General features: G+C 41.5%; 1 protein-coding gene across 6 annotated transcripts in view; it reads right to left on the bottom strand.

Moving 5' to 3' along the window:
* The window catches only part of BACH2 (BTB domain and CNC homolog 2), a 330,764-nt gene that overhangs the window by 55,754 nt on the left and 253,773 nt on the right, over positions 1 to 21,237 (bottom strand). For all 6 annotated transcript variants that reach the window (XM_037131213.2, XM_037131210.2, XM_037131211.2 and 3 more), the window contains one exon: positions 16,743 to 16,997. In XM_037131213.2, the coding sequence (XP_036987108.2) occupies positions 16,743 to 16,985 (243 nt within the window). In that variant the 5' untranslated portion in view covers positions 16,986 to 16,997. The remainder of the gene's footprint in view (positions 1 to 16,742; positions 16,998 to 21,237) is intronic.

Below are 21,237 nucleotides of genomic sequence, written 5' to 3'. Positions count from 1 at the left end.
CTCAAACCTGCTCCTTGGGGCATCTTTCTTTCTCACCTCAGCTCATGGCTACACCCATCCTTCTGGTTCTTTGGGCCAAAAACCTCAGTCATCTTGGATTCATTCCTTCTCTCATATCCCACTTTCAATCAGTTAGTGAGAAATTCTGGCAGCTTCATCTTCAAAATAGAGTCCAAATCCAAACCCTTGCATTCCTTCCCTGCTTCTGCCCTTCTATAAAATACCTCTCACTTGCAGGAGACGCTTAACTGCTTTGCCCTTGCCCCTTCAAGGTCTGTTCTCAACCCAGCATCCAGATCCATCCTTTAGAAAGATAAGTTGGATTATGTCACTGTCTTACCCGAAACCCTCTAAAAGATTCTTATTTCACTGAGTAAAGGCCAAAGTCATTCAAATGCCCCATCAAGTCCTATGTGATCTTTCTTCTCCCGATACCCCAGCTCGAGCCCTGGACTCTGTTGGTATGCTGCCTGCTTTATGAGTCCTCTCTGAACTACCATCCAACTTCTGTCCCTCACTACCTATTCTTTTCCATGTGTCCTTTTCCTCTATAAACTCATCACCAACTTACGTATACGTGAACAGATAGTGCAGCTCAGTGCAAGTCTCTCTCCTTCTCCTCTCTCTGTCTCCTTTGGGGAAGCCTTCTTTGGCCACCTAGTGTCATTTCTCTCAGTGACCGTGTATCCCATCGCCCTGTTTTATTTCTCTTGTAGCACTTTCACAATAAAGTCATCTTGTCTTCTTATCTGATTTAGTACAGGGCTGGGCACAGAGCTGGTGCTCAGTAACTACTGCTTGAATGAATGGAGCACCTTCATGATGATCTAATACCATTATTTCTTTTCCCCAACAATTTATCTTGAAAATTTCAATGCACACCAAAGATGAAAGAAACGTACATCCATACAGCTTTAATTTGGATTCACCAACTATTCAATTTTACTAAATTTGTGTTCTCTTTTTAATATTTATATCTATCTATACATGTGCACACACAAACACACACTGTGTACATTTTTTCAGAACCATTTGAAAGTAAATCATGATATTTTACCCTTAAATACTTCAGCATGTATCCCTTGGAAACAAGATCATTCTACATAATCAAAATATTATTTTAAGACCCAAGAAAAGTAAAGTAGACACAATATTATGAACTGCTGTACAGTATCCATGAAGATTCTCTAAATTGCTCCAACGATGTCCATTACAGATTTGTCCTCAACCTGGGAGCCCACCCGGAATCTCTTATTTCACTTGTTCTCATTTCGTTTCCTTTACTCTACCACAGTCTCTACTCATTTTGTCTTTCTTGACAGGGCGATAGGGACATTACCGAAAGGTTCTGTCCACTGTCTTGAAGAGTGTCCCATAGAGGATGTCTGATCACAGTACTGTGTTCAAAAGTGAACTTAATTTATTCTTTTATTCTGTGTGTTTAGGCAGCCAATTTAATATACAACGAGTTCACTTTTTCTGTTTGTTTTAAATTTTAAGATTTGCTGCTTTTCATCATTTTGATTAAATTTTAATTTGTGAACTACGTAAAACACCTCACTGGTTCCAAAGCCAACACAGAAGGGACACATTTGGAAAGTCACTCCCCCTTCAGATTCTCACTTTGTTTCCCTCACCTTCCAAAGGCCTCCTTTTTCATATTTTATCTCTTCAGATTCTTTTTATAAAATGTGCACAAATGTGTATGTGTATGTCTACTTATAAATTATAGATATACGTTTATACATTTTAAATGTTTCCCTTTGTTTCTTGTACAAAAAGAAGCATACCATATAGAGCATATGTACTCTCCTGCCTCTTATTTTTGCCTCTAAAACATATACTAGTAATCATTCCACATCAGCTCACAGAGGTCTTTCATTCTTTATGGCTGTAGCCACACAGTTGTGTGATTGTACATATATGTAGGTGACCTTGCACATGTATTTTAGTGGGCTGGTATGGACTAACTGTGTTCCTCAAATTCATGTTGAAATTTGAATCTCCAGTGTGACTCTATTTGGAGATGGAGACTCTAAGGAGGTAGTGAAGATTAAACAATATAAGGGTGAAGCCTTGACTTGCTAGAACTAGTGTCCTACGAGAAAAGGAAGAGACGCCATTGCTGTCTCTCTCTGCACAGGAGGAAGGCCACGTGCGGGCGGTGAGAAGGCTGCTAGGTCCTACATGGCAGAAAGGGAGGCCTCGGCAGAAAACAACTTTGGTGGCAGCTCCATCTTGGACTTTCAGCCTCCAGAACTGTGAGAAAGTAAATTTCTGTGGTTTAAACCACCAAAGTCCGTGGTATTTTGTTACGGCAGCCTGACAAGACTAGTATGTGGGTATTAGAAGAGTTAAATACTGTAGGTCGTCCACGAAAACAAACTAAAGATTGATTTAAGCCCTGGATGGTGTGGCTCAGTGGACTGAATGCTGGTCTACAAACCGAAGGTCACTGGTTCAATTCCCAGTCAGGGTGCATGCCTCAGTTGCAGGTCGGGTCCCCATTCCAGGGTGTTCAAGAGGCAACAGATCAATGTTTCTCTCCCTCTCTTTCTCCCTTCCTTCCCCTCTCTCTAAAAATTAAATAAAATCTTTAAAAATATTTTAAAAATTGATATAAGAGAAAATCACTTAAAAAATCTATTAAAAAAGATATTTCTGGAGGCTCCTGAGGAGGAAGTAAGGAAGTACCCGCACTCCGCTGACCACGGAGTAGGCAACAGTTTGCATTAAATCGTTTTAAAGACCAGCGTGAGCCTCCCAGGTGCAGATCCATCAGAGCATCACTTTCTATTTTGACTCATTCTCTGAAATCGCAATCACACGTGTCAGTTGTCTTCTTCCAGACTTCGGGCACGAAGGAGGGAAATCCCCTCGCTGCTGCAGGGCCCCTGGTGAACGGCCCCTCTGATTCAGGGGAAATGGGAGAGGAAGGACAGCAGTGCGAGTTCTAGGGACCCCCGGGTCCAGACTTCCCAGGATCCAGAGGCGACTTTACGGCATCCTTTTAAAAGAACCCTTTTTTTTTCTAAAAGATTTTATTTATTTATCTTTAGAGGGGAAGGGAAGGAAAGAGGGAGAGAAATATCAATGTATGGTTGCCTCTGGTGCACTCCCTGCTAGGGACTGGCCCGCGACCCAGGCACGTGCCCTGACTGGGAATCGAACCATGATAGTGTGGTTCACAGGCCCGTGCTCAATCTACTGAGCTACACCAGCCAGAACCAAAAAAACCTCTTTTTTCAATTAGAGTTTACATTCAACATTATTTTGCATTAGTTTCAGGTGATGGTGTCCTCTTTTAATAAAGCCTGGTTAAGGAAGGAAGCAGCCTTTTTACTATTGGTTTAAAAAAAGTCATCATTCATCTCATTAATATAAAAACATGTCCTTATTACTGAACATCCTGACATATCCTTAAAGAAGCAGCTACTTAGAGATACTCTGTACACAACTAGAGTCTGAAGTAAATTCCAAGCTTATTGAGTGACTTCCTAAAGCATACATTTATAAATATTTATAAATGTTTTAAAATACCCCTGAAAGAACTCTCCTTTTCTTCAGTACTCACTGTATACCAGGTGACAGGAAAGGACACTCCCCACACCCCCTACTTCCTTTATAATCACACAAGATTTGACTAGATGGTGAGAATTTCCTTCTCTACCTGGGGATTCATAGGATTGGACACTTGGAAAATATGTGAACTATTTACGCTGAAATGAACACCAGTAATTTGTAGAGATGGAATGGCAAAAGCATTTGTAGGTTTCAACGACGCAGGGAAATTTAAATAGGAAAAAAGGCCTTAAAGTTTTAGTAAGGAAGAACTAAGAGAAATCTATTCCCTTTCTTGCTTTTTGGATTGATTTTCATTTAACTGGTGAGACTGTGCATACAAGTTGGTTCAGCTCACGTTAAGAACTTGAGCACCTGAGACAGGAGAAAGGGGAGCCCTAAGCTGGACGAAAGGTCCAGGAAGCATGAGGGCAGTGCTGGCATTTTCGTGGAGAAAACCAATGAGGCCACAGAACCTGTGAAATCACACATAAAGCCATACTTAGAATCTTATTTTTCCAGAATTATGCTGCATACTTCATCTGGCCTTCCTTCCCTCCCCTCTATCCATGGAACTGTTCAAATAACCCTTTTATTATTAGAGAAACATAATAATGTACCCTGTAGGAATCTGGGAAACGCAGACAAGGAAAACAAAATATAGCACATTCCCACCATTCACGGATCACCACTCTTAACAGTTCAGCACATGTCCTTATGGCTCTTTACACACATATTCTCTCTCTCTCTCTCTCTCACACACACACACACACACACACTCACTCACTCACTCACTCACTCACAGCTGTATTTTATTTTTAACCAAACCGAGATCATACTGGGCAAATTATTCCTCAGTTTGCCTTTTCTGATGATCACCATCTTTCCATTTCAGAAAAATTGCTTCTGATGCCCAGATCACATCTGAAATTCTCCAATTCCAACCCTGCTTCCCCAAAGTCCTTTATAACTGGTTTTAGTACTATGCACTGCCTCTGGTTTTTAAATCCCTTAACTTTTGTTTAATTTAGCTTGTTCCATTTATATGACACTGGCTCATTAAAGCAATCAGGCCACAGTCCTGCAGAACAACCCACCCTGTGGACCACTGCTTCCTTATGGTGTCCTTAAGCTTGTTTCTCTAATCCTTGATTTTCCTCTAACTAGATGTTACATCAAAAGGCTTTACAAAGTCGTTATACACTGAATGCATTCTTGGGCATATTGTGTGTTTTATGAATATGTGCATCAGAAGACATCTGACACCTGGTTGACCAACCAGGAGTGATGCTCAGAGCTGCCTGGGTTAGTGTGAAGACGTGTGTGTGTGTGTGTGTGTGTGTGTGTGTGGTGTAACTGCGTCTCTGTGTGCTGCTTTGCTGCTCCACTAATGCCCATCATACATTCACCATAATAGTTTTACGTGATCATCTCTGTCTGAATCTATTCCCGACATTTCAAAATGTGTGGCACTGGATTACAAATAACCTTGAGGCAAGGGCTTTGTCCTCTAGAAATTTAGCATCTCTTTGCAGGTTCTTGTACCTCTCTGTGCTAAGGGCTGATGCTCACAATATCACTGAGGAGGTGTACTCCTTAGAAGGTAATTTAGAGAGCATCTCTACACATGTGTCCTCAGTCTGATAAAAATGTTGGAGCTTCAGTATTCCCCAAACGAATGAAGATCAACTTAAAACCAGCAATCTGGAGTAAACCTCGCTCTTCACCGAAGAACTGGCAATGGGAGTGGAAGTGTTAGAGCTCGGTCTCAGCCCTGCCATCGCCTGGGGGCTGGTCTGTCTCCCATGTGTTCCTTCAGTTCTGCGCTCTCAGTGCCTTGGGTACACACACAGCACTGCAGATTCGGATCAAGGCTCGATGGCCTCTTTCCCCACACGTGTGTTCTCACACTCAATTTTAGGGTCTCTGAAAGGCACCGTCATTCTCACAGTTCCTCTGCTCATGCCAGGATTAGGGTGCATCTCCTGGCTGTGCCCTCTGTCTGAAGCAGTTGACTGATCCATCTGTCCAGCATTCCACCACTAGCCAAATATTCCTTAATTTGTTTTTCAGCATGTTACTTCACAATGTGTGAGTGAATTCCCATTGCTTATTTGATCAAGACTAAATTCTTTTGTCTAAATTTTATTCTTTCACAGGAAGGCTCCAGGTAATCTGACCATATTTTGAATCACTGTCCCATATTACCATTGGTGCTCATCGAAGCTGGCTCCTTCGTGCTCTTTGAGTGCTTCATTTTGGGCCTTCGTCATACGCGTGTCTTCTCCTGTAGGAGCTCTCCCCACGTGTTCCTTGGGAAAGTCTTATCCACCAAGTTTTAGATGGTCTAAGCTTTATGGGGGAGATGGAAGGAAAACCAACCTCTCCCCGAGCTGAACCTTTGCAGTGCAAACAGCAGCCAACACAACTTGGCATCTATGATGAATGCTCTTGAATTGTGCACCTTTGATTTCTACAGTTTTGTCTTGATTCTTCAACTACATTGTAAGCCCTTGGAAAGAAATGGTCTTGCTTTGTATTTCTAATTAATACCCCAAAGAAGGTGTCATGTGTTGCATTCCTCTGATTCAGTGAAGTGCTGTATGTACTTAAGCCATCTTGGCTTTTTCAGTTTTAAACACACACACACACTAAATAATTCCTTTGAAGGTAATTCTATATTTTTTGTACCTTACTCCAGGGTCTAGTATCTTACAGAGTTATAAAATTTTCCTCTAATATAGCTGAAATCCCTCAATGCAGCTGGGACACTACTTCTTCTGTTAGTGAATGAGAACACCTGGTCAACAACTACTAAAACAGCCCCAAGTAGGAGGCATGCAGATACTCTGTTAAATAGGACTTTGAATGGTCGTTGTGTTTCTCTACGTGAACATCTTGTAAATCTGATGGATTTAGCTCATCCCTTCCCCACCCCCAAAGCCCCAGATTTACAAAATGTGTGTGTCAAATATCTTCTTTGAGAACCCTGCTAATTTCCCCAAACCATGAAGGTCTTATCCCGAATCTAGGTGTTTCATGGTTTTTATCTTCCCATTTTCCTATTTGTAGGGCACAGTTCAATGCCTGGGCTTCCACAGCTCCATTTGGCAGAAAGAGCACTCACCCACAGTCTAAGGTGTTCGCTGGGAAGCAGGACCACGTCTCTCGTGGTACTGCAGTGCCCATCTTTGCGTGCCAAGACCCCTGAGGGTCCTACCTTTTAGCATACATTTTCCTGGACTTTGAGTAACTTTCTTGTTTTTCCCACCCTTCTCCTTTTGTAACGAATAAATCAAGAAAGCTGGATGAGTTGTGAGGGTGCAGAGGGCCTCTTTTGACAGATCTTTGAAGTGACTTGCATGCACAGCTCCTTCCTAGCTGTGTCAACACCGTGGCTCGGCAGCCCTGTGCGGCCACTGCTCTCTCAACAGCTGTTCACTCCCTTCCAGCTGCAGGGGACGCCCTCCGGGGATGATATCATCTATCATCTTACTTCTTTTAGGAAGAATAATCTTTCATTTGGTTTTGCAATAAAGAATTTAAAAAATCCATAGAATTAAAAGTTAGGCAGCTATATAAGAATCAGGAAAAAGTGAGTAGCAATGACACAGAACACTATCCTTTCTAAAGCAGAAGAGAAAATGCAATAGTTGTTTACTTCAACAACCTGGAGGCCTGTAAATGTGACCTTCTGCATCCTTCCTTTGATTTTCTTCTAAACACAGGAATGTTTTGTTGGCTAAATCCCAGTAATTTTTTTTCACCCCCGGCCAACTTTTGGCTTGCTTGGAAACAGCTGCCAGGCAGTCAAAAAATGTGCTCACATTGGAGGCCTGGCTCCATCCCACCCAGGGAGCTGAATGCCTTAACTTTTTCACACGTAGTCTTTGCCGGGCTGCACACAGGAGTCCACCTCAGATGGCAGTGCTCACCGAATCACCAGTCGGCCTGGAGTCAGTATCAACAGCAGTTAGAAAGACTGTCAACATATTTTAGGAGTCTATGGCAAAGTGGTACATTTTACTACACACAGCTAGTGAACAGAAAAAAGAACACGTCTGAAATATTAGGAAACCCAAAGTGCCAGTACTTAATTGCTTCACTCCTGAAAGCAAAAAACAGCCCAGCCCTTTATCTAGACTGTGTTTTGGTTAAGAACCCAAACAAACAAGACTATAAACAAAGTTATTAACTGATGACTGCCAATGATTTTATTTTACTTTCTTTGTGCCTCCAAGAACAGCCTTTCCTACTGACAAACATGCACCACTCTAATGTCTGGATATAATCCATTTTATTAAGAAATTCCTGAATCAATTTCCTGGTTTATAGCTTGTCCAACCACGACTCCAGGTGTTCTCACCATAAAAAGGGTCTCTTTCAAAGGCCACTGCTCGTCTAACTGCACATGCACACGAAATATCACGGACACCCCGACAATGGAGCTGAAACCTGAAGCAGTTTGGTGACATTCCAAGTTTTTAATGGAATGTGAATCCATTAAGATTATTAGGTGACTTTACTGATATCCTCAAATTTGTGCCAAGTGTGAAAGCTGCCAAAGAAAAGACGGAATAAAAACCAACCCTTGGATTCCAGCTCTGGGTATTTTGGTGTGGAAACTGTATTTTCTTGTAACTCATTTAAAACACACACACCATGCTTTCACTGTTTAATTGCAGTCTCAGTTTTCAGGAAGCAGAGAGAAATGAGATACATAATCAATGTTTCTCTTCTGTTCGGCGTTCAGCCTAAATGGTCCTGCACTTTTACTGGAGAAGGAGGGCAGGTAATGCCTGTTAACAAGAACTGATTCTAAGAAGCACTGGCTCAAGTGAAATACTACTGCATCACCAGTGACTCAACCAGCTACTCGGGGGTGATCACTCTGCGATGGTGGAGCCACACTAATTGGACAATGGCTTGCTGCCAGCTCCTGTTGGCATGACCTACAATACCCTTGGCTGACAGCCACTGGGTCTCTCTATCACACTTTTTTCTTGTCATCTGGATGGGAAGTGGAAATAATTTTTAAGAATCCTCCCAAGTGCTCTTTAACTTCTTATCATGAATTGAAAGTTTAATTAAGTTCCCTGTTAAAGGCCGAGGTTCTATGATTCAATACAACAAAATAATAGTTATGATTATTGATCAAGTGAGGAACTTTACAGCTCTGAACTTTGCCTTTCAAGTTATTCTTAATTTTAATTGAAACAGTTAGGAAACTCCAAAACAGGGGAAAGAAAGAAATGTAAGGGACATTTAATTCATACACAGAGACGAGGTTTAAAATGAATAGATTTACTGGTAACTAAAATTTAATGCAAACAATTGTGCTGTCAAAGGCTTTGTTACAAGTCCATTTAAAATGTTTATAATTGTGGCTGTCTTTCATTATATAGGGGTAAATAGGTATAGTGAAGGAATCCTTAAAAATGGCTTTGAAATCAGGTCACTCAAAAATAATTTTTAGATATGTCTTAGCCTGTGCCTATTCAACTCCTTCTACTATGCCAAAATAGGAACATTTCAACATAAGTTTCTTTAAATAGGATTTACTGGCCTCAGGATTTAAAAACTGTAAGAGGTTTGGAAACAGCTTATGCATTTCAGTTTTAAAATTAGCTAGCGCCGTGGCTATTTCCACACCAGATCTCCCTCCCTCTGCATCAGCACCACCGAACAGCCTTCGGAGATGGAACCACAATAGGATTAGCTCCTCTCTTCACGGCTCTGCGTTTTTCACCCCCATGTGAGACCGAGGCCCAGATTTCAGGGCTGGAAGTCACCTTTGCGTTACTATAAATAAGTTTGCCTTTAGGCATTTCAAAATTATCAGCACGACTCTAGGACTTGAAAACTTCTTACTTGCCAGCAAGTAGTTACCTGGAATATTTTGACTTATTATTTATTTGCTTTTTTTCATCTGCTGCCAAGTCTCACTAATGCAACTTGGAAAATTGCACCATAGCTTTTAATGAGGATTCTGAGGTAAGAGTCATTTCATCAGACGAGACTGTGCTTTCCTTTTATGGGAATAATAATACCTACTGTTTATATAGCACCATCCTTCCAAGAAGTTTAACATATCACATTTCATTAATCAAAACAGCAGCCATGGAAGCCAAGCTGGTAACCAGTATTGTTATTCCCTGCATACTCATTGAAGTTGAGGTCATTAAATGTAAAATACATTGTTTCAAAACCCTAAAATCTTCTGAAATGGTTAGACAGCAGTGAGCTGCATCTTGTACAATCTGCCTATATTCTAGGTTAGCAAAGAGTGATTCTACAGTATTTAACTGTCATCTCCTGCGAACTCTTGTAAGACCCTTTCTGAAAAGTCAGGGAATATTCACAAAGAGAAGGGAGCTTGAGCTCACTCGCCTTCTGAAGTTGTGTGGTTCTCTCCCTTCCCAGCCACTGTGCCTTTCTTTTCCGAGTACAACCGAATTGGTCTCCCCTTTCCCGAGTACAATTGAATTGGTCTTTGCCCTAGACCTGTTCCCCAAGGACGTACTCAGTGAAATCACAAATGGCTCCCAAACTGCTGGACAGTCAGTGTTCAGCCTGTATCTAGTTGACTACCAGCATCATTTGACATCATTTGACTCTCCTTCCTTGAAATACTTACTTTTCCTGGCTTCCAGCACACTATACTTTTTGTTTCCTATTCTACCTCAATAGTTGTTCTATCTTGGTCGACTCTGCTGGTTCCTCTTCATCTCCCTGACTTCTTAGTTCTTGAAAGCCCAAGGCTCAATCCTGGAATCTGTTTTTCTTTTCTTCTTCTACCTACACTTATTCCCCTGGTAATCGTACCCTGTCTTGTGGCTTTCAATATCCTCAATACTCTGGTATTAAAACTCCTATTTCCAGATTAGATTTCTCCCATGAATTCTAGGCATGCATCCTCCTGTGTACTAGATATCTCTGCTTAGATTTCACAGGCATCTCAAGCTTCATATGCACACAAATGGAACTCCTAATTCTACTTCCACCTCCTCAAACCTACTTCTCCCAGTCTTCACCAATTTTAGTTCACGGCAACACCATTCTTCCAACAGCTCAAGCCCCAAAACTTCAAGTGATCCTTAACCCCTCTCTTTCTCTCCCATCCTATGTCCAATCTGTAAGAAAATCCCATAAGCTCTGCCTTCAAAATATCAGCAGAGTCTGACACTGATCACCACTCTACTGCTATTGCTCTGGTCTAGGCCATCATGCCATGCCTGGGTTGTTGATGTATTAAGTGCTTTCCTTACTTCTCCCCTTGTTCTCTTCCCACCTATTGTCACACAGCAGTCAAAATGATCTTCTGTGAGACCCTCCCATGGCCTCTCAGATCATTCCGAGGAAAGGTAATGTGCCCAAAGGTGCACAGCCTGGCCCTGTTACCTCTGATGTGCTTCCTCCCACTGTGCTGCTTGCTCACTCTGCTCCTGTGTGTCCGACATGCCAGGCCCAGGCCAGCCTCTGGGCTTCCTCCTTGCTGTTCCTTCTGCCTCAACCGCTTTCCCTCCAGACGTCCACACCGGCTGGCTCTGCCACCTCCTTCAAGTCTCTGCTCAAAAGTTATCCTCCAACAGGCCATTCCTGACCACCCCATTTAAACTTGCAATACTGTACCCTGACATCCCTTAACCCCCTTCTCTGTTTTATTTTCCTTAATGGCATCTAACAAAGTACATGCCATATTTATTTATTTTGTGTCTCTCCTCGTCCTCCCCCACTGGAAAGTAAGCTCTGTTCTGTTTACTAGGTTCACCTAGCACCTAGAACAATGCCTCCTGGTACATAGCAGGACCTTGACAAATATTTGCTGAATAAATGAATAATGAGTGAGGAAACAGAAGCCCCAAGAGCTTGACTGGCTTGCTCAAGACCTTACATGCAGTTAGTGCCAAGGTCCAGACCGTGGTTTTCTGAGTCACTCATTACTGATACTCCTTAGATCTCAAAATTTGCCTATTACTCTTCTTTCGAGTTTTGTCTAGGTGGTAAATGGGTGAGGCCAAAGAGCAGGCTCTGTGCTCTGGGGTGGTGAGTGTTCTGTTCTTATCTCGGGCATGCCATTTCCCAAAGACCTCACCCACTGCTTCCTACCAACTCTCACCTCCCACAGTTAAACCCCGGCTCAGAGTAATGCTGGCACCCTGTGCTGTAGCGTTAAGTAGTATTTCATACTGAAAAGGCTGTTTGAAGACAATCATGACCGTCTTACTACTTCTTTAAAAGACTGGACCTAAGCCATCCCAGGGACATTAACAGTTTTCATATCCTCTAAAAACTTTCAGACAAGAAAATTCCATAATTTCCTCTATGCTTGGCAGCACTACTGCAGAAATATTCTTTATTGCACCCTGTGGTTCAGACCTAACAATGAATGCCTTTTCTTCAGAATCCTTCTGGGTCAGCTGTCTTTTCTGTTTAGCTCTGGAAATAACAAGATCTGCCCTAAAATGTTCACAGAGAGAGAGAGAGAGAGAGAGAGAGAGAGAGAGAGAGAGAGAGAGAGGAAGCTAGCAAAAGACAGAGCTAGAGAGTGAGTGAGCAGAAGTCTGAAATACATTTATACCTAAGAAAGCATAAGGTCCACCTGAATGGGCCATACTCACCCGTACCTGATAGCTGTTCTCTGCAAGAAGCCTTCCACTGTCTAGATGGTGAGAGGGCATGGGAAACACACCCAGAGACAGGTGGTGGAGCCTTGGCAATAACCTCCCTCCCCCAGTTTAAAATATTTATTTATTTTAGACAAAAATGTGTATATCTGAGGTATGGAATGATGTTTTCATATATCTATAAACTGTGATCATCACAAACTAATTAATACCTTGAGCACTTCCCATGGTTATTATTACTATTATTATTGTTATTTTGTGGTGAGAACAATTGAGATCTATTCTCTTAGCAAATCACGAGTATGTAACACATTATTAACCACAGTTACCATGTTGTACACTAGGCTTCCAGAACTTATTCATCTTATAACTGAAAGTTGGTGTCCTTTCCTCAACATCTCCCCTTTTGCCCTACTCACCACCCCTGGCCTCTGGTACCAACCACTGCACTCTATCTGTTACCTGAGTCTGACCTTTTTTAGATGCCACATACAAGTGAGATCATGCAATATTTGTCTTTTTATGTCTGGCTTTTTTTACTTGGCATAATGACCTCTAGGTTTACCCATGTTGCTGCAAAAAGCAGGATTTCCTTGTTTTTAAAGATGGAGTAATACTGCATTGCATGAATGTGTGTACATATTCAACATATAGCATTTTCTTTTTCCAGTCATATCTTAACAGACATTTAGGTGGTTTCCACCTCTTGGCTATTGTGAATAACACTGCAGTGAACACAGAGTACAGACATCTCTTCAAGATAATGATTTATTTCTTCCAGATATATAACTAGAAGTTAGATTGCTGGATCTCATGGTAGTTCTATTTTTAATTTTTTGAGGAACCTCCAAACCCTTTCCACAGTGGCTGTATCAATTTACATTCCCACCAACAGTGCACCAGGGATCCCCTTTCTCCACATCCTTGCCAACACTTGTTATCTTTTGACTCTTTGATGTTAGACCTTGGCAATAACCTCTTAACAGCTGCTCATCCCTTGGTATTCGGGGAGCCAAGCAGCCCCATAGGTATGGGGCTGAATGGCAAACCCACTCTTGGCTCTATGTCTTCTAAGGAAGCACGCCCCGTTCTGGCCCTCCACACTCAACACACAAGAATGAACTTTGTGATTGTGATGCACTTCCAGTGTGAACAGCATCCAGCCCCAAATGGTTTGTGTGACTACAGCTAAGGAGGTGTTTGTTGAGCCAACTTCAGTACTAATGAGCAGTGGGATAATGGCCTTGCAATGCTTGGCACATCAACTACTTTCTCTTCATCTCTTAGCAAAAAATACACTTACTAATTATAAATTAAATTATCTGTGTTATTGAACAAAAGTACCATGTACACTGCCTTCTTTTCTGCTCTTTGCTGACGCACACTCCTTGATATGTTTTTCAATGGGGGGCCAACACCCAAGTCAGGTAACTTCTGGGGACTGTCACTCCATTTTAGGGAAAAAAAAAAAAAGCAAGACAATTCAATTACGCCTTGGCTTCAGGAAGGAGGTCTCTATTTCTGTGTCTCCCCCTTCCAGTTAAGAGGCCACACTGGCACTGGGCTCTAATTTGCTGGTAACCCTGCCGCCCATCACTACTCGCCCATCACTACTCGGGATTTTAGGGTGGAACCGTACAACTGAACAGGGCTGGAAGCCAGAGTGGGGTGTGGCCTGAACTGACCGAGCAGGGGAGCAGGAGTGCTGCGGTCTGTACGGGAAGTCTCACAGTCCAGGGAGGAGCTCTCGTGTTTGGCCATGCTGGCCCACAAGAAATTCAATGGCTGTCTGGCCAGGGAGTGCAGAGGTGGGCCAAGTGTGAATGAGACTGGGGCAGGGCCAGAAGCTGATTTAAATGCGGTAACAGAATTACAACGAGGTTTGAAGATTTCCAAGGGACTAATCAAATGCTTATTCTTACATCATATGAACCACATGCCAGTTAGTTCCAGGAAGCTACTTTCCAAGGTAGTGTTTGGGACTTTTGTTTATTCACCACTTAATTCAAATTCTATGAAGTCATTTACTGAGCTAAGAGGGACAATGACCATAGAGCCTTCAAGGACATTTCAGTGTGTACACAGCGAGGAGAGGAAAACAATGCCCAGTACCTGGGGCCCCAGGAGGGTGCTCTGAGCAGGGGGCAGGGCTCCTGGAGGGAGGCCTTAGAAACAGCTGCAGACCCACAAAGGAACATGCACTGGGGCTGGCGTGCATGCCCCATCAGCAAGTTACTAAAAGCTGGGATACTGACAGTAGGAGTTCACATTTCATAGGGAGAAATAAGTAGTTACGTCTGGAGGTTTCAGGTACACGAGCAACTGGAATGTTTCAATGGTTTGGAAATGTAGATGATGTAGGGATAGCAATCATTTTACACAGCTAGGAAGAAAGAAAACCAACAAACATATCACGAGGCCCCACTTTACTGGAACACAATCAGAAAGGTCAAATGGCAGATTTTGGGGTAATGACTCTTACTTTACAGAGTCTGATGCCAAGGAAATAAGAGACTGTGGGGGATTTGATCTAAAAAGCAGCTTTTAGTTCAGGCTGTATGCATTTACATTTCAGTTTCCTTTAAATTTTACTGCCTTGGCATTGCATAATCACAAATAATTCAAGGATGTCAGAATTTTAGGGGGTTTTACGGAGAGAAACTGGGGCTCACTGAGGTTAAATCAGGATCCCAGAGGTAAGTGGGGGCCGGCCAGGGCTTTGGGCACCTGGTGCAGGGAGTCTTAGGATGGGGCCGACAGGGAAGAAAAACTAATTACACGAAATCTGACTTTGACCTGTGAATATATCTGAATATAATCTAATTTTGTTGAAAATCAGTAAAAAAACATAAGTGAGGTGGCTCTCAAAGAGATACAGATAATAAATGAACTGTAAGCTTCACACCTCTCCCCAACAACATTTTGGATAATGAAAAATTTCCAAATATTTCCAGGAAATTATAGAGTTGGACAACTCAATAATTCAAAAGACAGTCTTGCTCCCCATCTAGAGAGAAAGGAAGGGTCTTGCATCTGACAAATGTTTTCTGTGGGACAGGGATGATACTGGGAACTTCTATACTTATTATCATCGCACCTAAGATGGGTATTCACCGCCCCCCCCCCCAGGCAGATGAGGAAAATCCAGCTCCAGTCACGGGGTCACACCACAGCTGCCACCCTTAGCCTTCCCACATTACTCGGCAAGGCCATAAACTTCCCTACCTATCCCGGCCCCAGTTACACTACCTTCAGCTGATTTGTCCTTGGGCTTCCAGTATGGGGACTGTTCTAGTTACCTACTTGTAAGTGCTGCGAGGAGTAGTAAGGAGCCTTTTATGTGGGTCCTCACTTTGTCATCTGGCCACTCTCCTGCTCTGCAGGAGTCACAGCAGATGTTGCTTAATAAGGGACAGGATCTGGTGTCCCCCTCTGAAAACCATGTCCTACTCACCCATCAACTTGCTTTTTATGTTGGATTTGGATGCCTTTCTGTGCAGCAGGTGCTTGCCCCACAAACTCCTCCTGTCTTCTACATATTCTCTTTATTCATCTATGTCATTTGCCACACCTCTGGAGACATTGGGCTTTGCGAGCTTGGGATTTAATGCTAGCTGTACTCGTTAGAACCTCACACCGGGCAGATGAGGGTCTTTGTTTTCTCCTAGGGTTTCTGCTCAGTGGATCACTGCACCGCTCTGGGACAGCCGGCAGTGGTGGGCCCAGTGTTGCACATTCTGCTGGTGCACTGGAAATAATTCTGGTCCTGAATACAAAGTCCAAGGCTGCTCAGTGTTACCCTTGGTCCCATGAAAATGGAGGGGAGTCAGGATGATGGAAGAGGAGAAACTGTATATCCAGTTCAAAGGGTGACCCATTTGAAGCCTGTCATTGTGAAGCCCATTATGAAGCCCATTGTGAATTTCTGCAGCTCAAATCACCCAACTGAATATCATCTCTGGACATACAGGTCCAGCTACCAGTGTCCTCAATGAACAGAAATGACTCACTAAAGTAATTAAGAAACCTGAATAGGGTATTTCAACAATGGTGAGAAGAGCCAAGTTTACACTTCTTAGAATCTACTATATTAACTGAAAATTACTGCTTGCTTTTACTTTTCCCCCAAGCAAGGTAGGTGCTGTGAATACTCTCATTCTTTAACTCTCAGGGGAAATCAAGTGCTCCTTCAATCATTTGAAACAGAAAAATCATAGCAACAGTCCCAGTGATTCAGATCCCACATGCAGGACTGTACCAAACTTTGGCTGAACTACTCAAAACCGGAAGACTAAGTGAACTAGAAACTATGAGTGACTGTGAGCCACAGGTGGGGTTCGGTTCCCTTCAAGAAAGATGCTCTGTTCAGACTCATGTCTCCAAGACTTCACACGCATCAAATCGAAACTGGCTATGACAAACTTAATGTGTGGGTAACTTGGACATCAGCCCCTGAGTGGCGATGTGGCACTGGGTCCACTGTCATATTCACCCAATTGTCTACAAGTCAATATGCCTCCATTAGCAACACACAATCAAATTAAACAACTGTACCTCCTCAGGCAAGCTGACCACCAAGTCATTTTTCGTCTGTCCAACCAGTGCCTGCCAGAAGTATTCACTGCATGCAGCTAGCACAGCCCGGTGGGCCCGGAACTCCTTTCTCTCCACGATCAGAGTCACGTCACAGAGAATATCCTTTTTCCGCTGGTCATTGAGGCCCAGGAGGATGTTGGTGCAGTGGACTGTGGACTCATACACATACATGGGGGAGTCAGGCTTCTCATCCACAGACATGCCGTTCACACCCTGAAAGAAAGAGAGGACGGGTCACCACTGTCTGAGTCACGAGTGAAGGTGAGAAAGAACTTCATGGTTCCTCAGTCTCACTGCCATGAGCCGGGCAGAATGGGGCAGAAGTGCTTATTAGCATATTCACGCTCAGTTCAGTGAGCTCAGGAAACATACTGGAAAGTCATGTTTTATGGCTGACTGTATCCTTTCCGTTCAGTGTGTCCTTTCACCCCATGGAAAAAAACCTAGGTCTTTTAATGGAACACCCCAAACATTTAAAATACACATACTTTAAAACTTGGTAGTTTGATCTCGTTGGCTGACTGAAAAGAAACTTTCACGCATACACAGTCCCAATTAATTTGAGCTTTGTGTTAAGTGAAAATGAGTCATTTTTAAGTATTTGTAATGCTTTCTTGATTTAAATACATGTAAGCTGCTAAGTTGAAATCTGGCTAAGATACCACATATCTAATCACAATACATAATTTAACAAGTGATCTAAACTGTCTGTGTACTAGAGTTGGTATAGCCAGCTATTGCAATTGACCCTGGCCACTTCGAGACCAAGTACAACCAACACAATGCTACTGCTGCTCATGAAAAGCTGTTGAAAAGAAGTGGAATTGTTCTGTCATTATCCCAGCAGACTTGATGTACATCCACTTTAAGTGAACACAATATATCACAATAGAAGTCATAAAACAGATGTATTCAATAGTGAAGATTGCCTTTACAAAAACGGTTCTTTGCTTTAAAAATGGTTCACTGACATAGTTAAAAAAACAGTATCTGTAATTAATTTAGATGACATAGTTTTTAAAATAAAGTTTACTACTAGTATGAAATCCAACAGTTTTACTTTCTTATTTAATTTTTACAGCTTTCAGATACAGTCAACCATATATATTTATGGTGCGCAGTTGGATATATTTTGGCATATGTTTGCAACTGTGAAACCATCATCACAATCAAGACTGAACACATCCTTTATCAGTGGAATTCTTCTGCTACCCCTATTAGTCCTTCCTTTGCACCTCTCTGTGCCCCTCCCCCTGAAACCACAGGTCTGTTCTGGCTCTGTATATTGGTTGTCATTTTATATGTTTTATATAGACAGAGTCACAGATTATATCCTTTTATGTCTGGCTTCTTTTACCCAGCATAGCTATTTTGTGATTCATCCATGTTGTGTGCATCAACTGTGTGTTCCTTTATTGCTGAGCAGTGTCCTACTGCATGGATGAAGTGCAATTTTTCATCTGTTCATCTATTGATGAATGATTGGGTGCTTCCAGTCTGTGGCTATTACAAATAAAGCTGCCACAGATTATTGTATAAATCTTTGTATGACCATATCCTTTCAGTCCTTTTGTGTAAATATCTAGGGCAGAATAGAAGAATCATTTGCTCTGTGTAAGTCTAACTTTTAAAGAAACGGCCCCTGTTTTCTAAAGGGGCCGTACCTTGTACCGTTTCATATTTTCAGCAGCAGTGTATGAGAGTTCCAGTTCTTTCATATCCTTGCCACCACTTGGTGTCATCTGTCTTTCTAATTTTGGCCATTCTAACGGGCACACTGTTAGATCTCTTTGTGGTTTAATTTGCTTTTCTCTAATAGAGTGAAAATGTTGAGCATCTTTTATGTGTTTATTCATCTATGTATCTTCTGTGGAAAGATGTTTGTTCAGATTCTTTGCTTATTTTTTTTATTGTTTTGTTTTCTTATTATAGACGTGCCTCATTTATGATGCTTCACTTTATTGCACGTTAAAGATGTGTTTTTTAAAAAATTGAAGGCAAGAACTTCTACCAGCAAAAAGACCATGACTTGCTTTACTGAGACACTTACTTTATTGCAGTGGCCTGAAACCAAGCCTGCGCCATCTCTGACATAAGCCTCTATTGAGTTTGGACACCTCTTTATACATTCTGAATAGAAATCCTTGATCAGATATGTGATTTCCAAATGTTTTTTATTTTTTCATTTTATTTTTTAATTGTATTTTTTCCATTACCATTTAGTCCCCTTATACCTCCCCTCTGGAACCCCTGCCACTGTCACCCATGTCCTTAAGTCCCTTTTCCTTTTTGCTCAATCCTTTCACCCCCTTCCCCCCTCCTTAGCTGTCATCCTGCTCTCTATGAATGTCTCTATTTAGTTTCTTCATTAGATTCCACATATAAGTGAAATCATATAATATCTGTCTTTCTCTTACTGGCTTATTTCACTTAGTATAATGTTCTCCAGGTCCATTCATACTATCACAAAGGGTAAACTTTTTTTTTTTTTTTTACAGCTGAGTAGTATTCTATTGTGTAAATGTCCCATAGTTGTTTTATCCACTTTTCTACTGATGGACACTTGGGGGGCTGCTTTCATGTCTTGGTGACTATAAATAATGCTGCAATAAATATAGGAGTGGTTATGTTCTTTTGAATTAGTGTTTTGGGTTCCTTTGAATGTATTCCCAGAAGTGGGATTGCTGGGTCAAAAGGCAGATCCATTTTTAATTTTTTGATGTATCTCCATACTGTTTTCTACAGTGGCTGCACTAGCCTGCATTCCCACCAATAGTGCAAAAGAGTTCCCCGTTCTTTTTATCCTTGCCAGCACTTGCTATTTGTTGACTTATTGATGAGAGCCATTCTGACAGGTGTGAGATGATATCTCACTGTGGTTTTAATTTACATCTCTCTGATGATGAGTGACACTGAACATCATTCCATATGTCTATTGGCCATCTGTATGCCCTCTGGAGAAGTGTCTACACAGGTTCTTTGCCCATTTTTCAAGTGGGTTGTTTTTTGGTGTTGAGTTTTGTAAACTCTTTATAAATTTAGGGTATTAACACTTTATCAGATGTATTGGTAGATAGGTTCTCCCATTCTGTGGGTTTAAAAAATTTTGTTAATGTCTTCCTTTGTTGTGCAAAAACTTAGTTTGATGCAGTCCCATTGTTTATTTTTCCTTTTGCTTCCCTTGCCTGGGGAGATAGATCTAATAAAATATTGCCACGAGCAATGTCTGAGATTTTGCTACCTATGTTTTCTTCTAGGATTTTTATAGTTTCAGGTCTAACATTTAACTCTTTAGTTCACTTTGAATTTATTCTTGTGTGTGATGTAAGAAGGTGGTCTGCTTTCAATTTTCTGCACTTATCTGTCCAATTTTCCCAGTACCATTTATTGAATAGACTATCTTCAGCTCATTGTATGTGGTTGCTTCCTCTGTCAAATATTTTATTGACTATAAAGGTGTGAGTTTATTTCTGGGCTTTCTATTCTGTTTCATTGATCTATGTGTCTGTTTTTATGCCAATACCATGCTGTTTTGATTACCATGGCCTTATAGTATAGTTTGATATTAGGTAGCATGATTCCTCCAACTTTGTTTTTCTTTCTCAGGATCACTGTTGCTATGCAGGGCCTTTTGTAGTTCCACATAAACTTTTGGATATTTATTCTAGTTCTGTGAAATGTGTCATCAGACTCTTGATAGGAATTGCATAGGTGGCTTTGGGTAGTATGGGCAGTTTAATGATGTTAATTCTTCCTATCCATGAACATGGTATGTGCTTCTACTTATTTGTATCTTCTCCATTTTCTTTCCTGTTTTATAATTTTCCAAGTAAGGTCTTTGACATCCTTGGTTAAATTTATTCCTAGATCTATTTTATTCTTTTTGAAACAACTGTAATTGGAATTATTTTTTTCACTTCCCTTCCTGTTAGTTTGTTATTGGCATATAAAAATGCAACTTATCTCTGAATATTAATTTTGTATCCTGTTACTTTGCTGAATTCATTGATTAGTTCAAGTAGTTTCTTGGTGGAATCTTTGGGGTTTTCTATGTACAGTATCATGTCATCTGCAAATAAAGACAGTTTTACTTTTTCCATTCCAATTTGGATGACTTTTATTTCTTCTTCTTCTCTGACTTCTGTAGCTAGGACTTCTCTGACTTCTGTAGCTAGGACTATGTTGAATAAGAAGGGTGAAAGTGGACATCCCTGTCTTGTTCCTGATCTTAAGGGGAACACTTGTAGTTTTTGCCCATTGAGTATGATGCTGGCAGTGGGTCTGTCACTTATGGCCTTTATTATGTTTGGTATGTTTCCTCTATTCCCACTTTGCTGAGAGTTTTTAATCATAAAAGGGTGCATGATGCTTTTTAAAAAAAGTGCTTTTTCTGTATCTATTGATATGATCGTGTGATTTTTATCCTTCATTTTGTTAATGCAATGAATCACAT

Source organism: Artibeus jamaicensis, unplaced genomic scaffold, assembly GCF_021234435.1.
Source record: "Artibeus jamaicensis isolate MK-2021 breed Jamaican fruit bat unplaced genomic scaffold, CSHL_Jam_final contig_387, whole genome shotgun sequence".
Lineage (NCBI taxonomy): Eukaryota > Metazoa > Chordata > Mammalia > Chiroptera > Phyllostomidae > Artibeus > Artibeus jamaicensis.
This window is presented reverse-complemented; position numbering and strand designations above follow the sequence as displayed.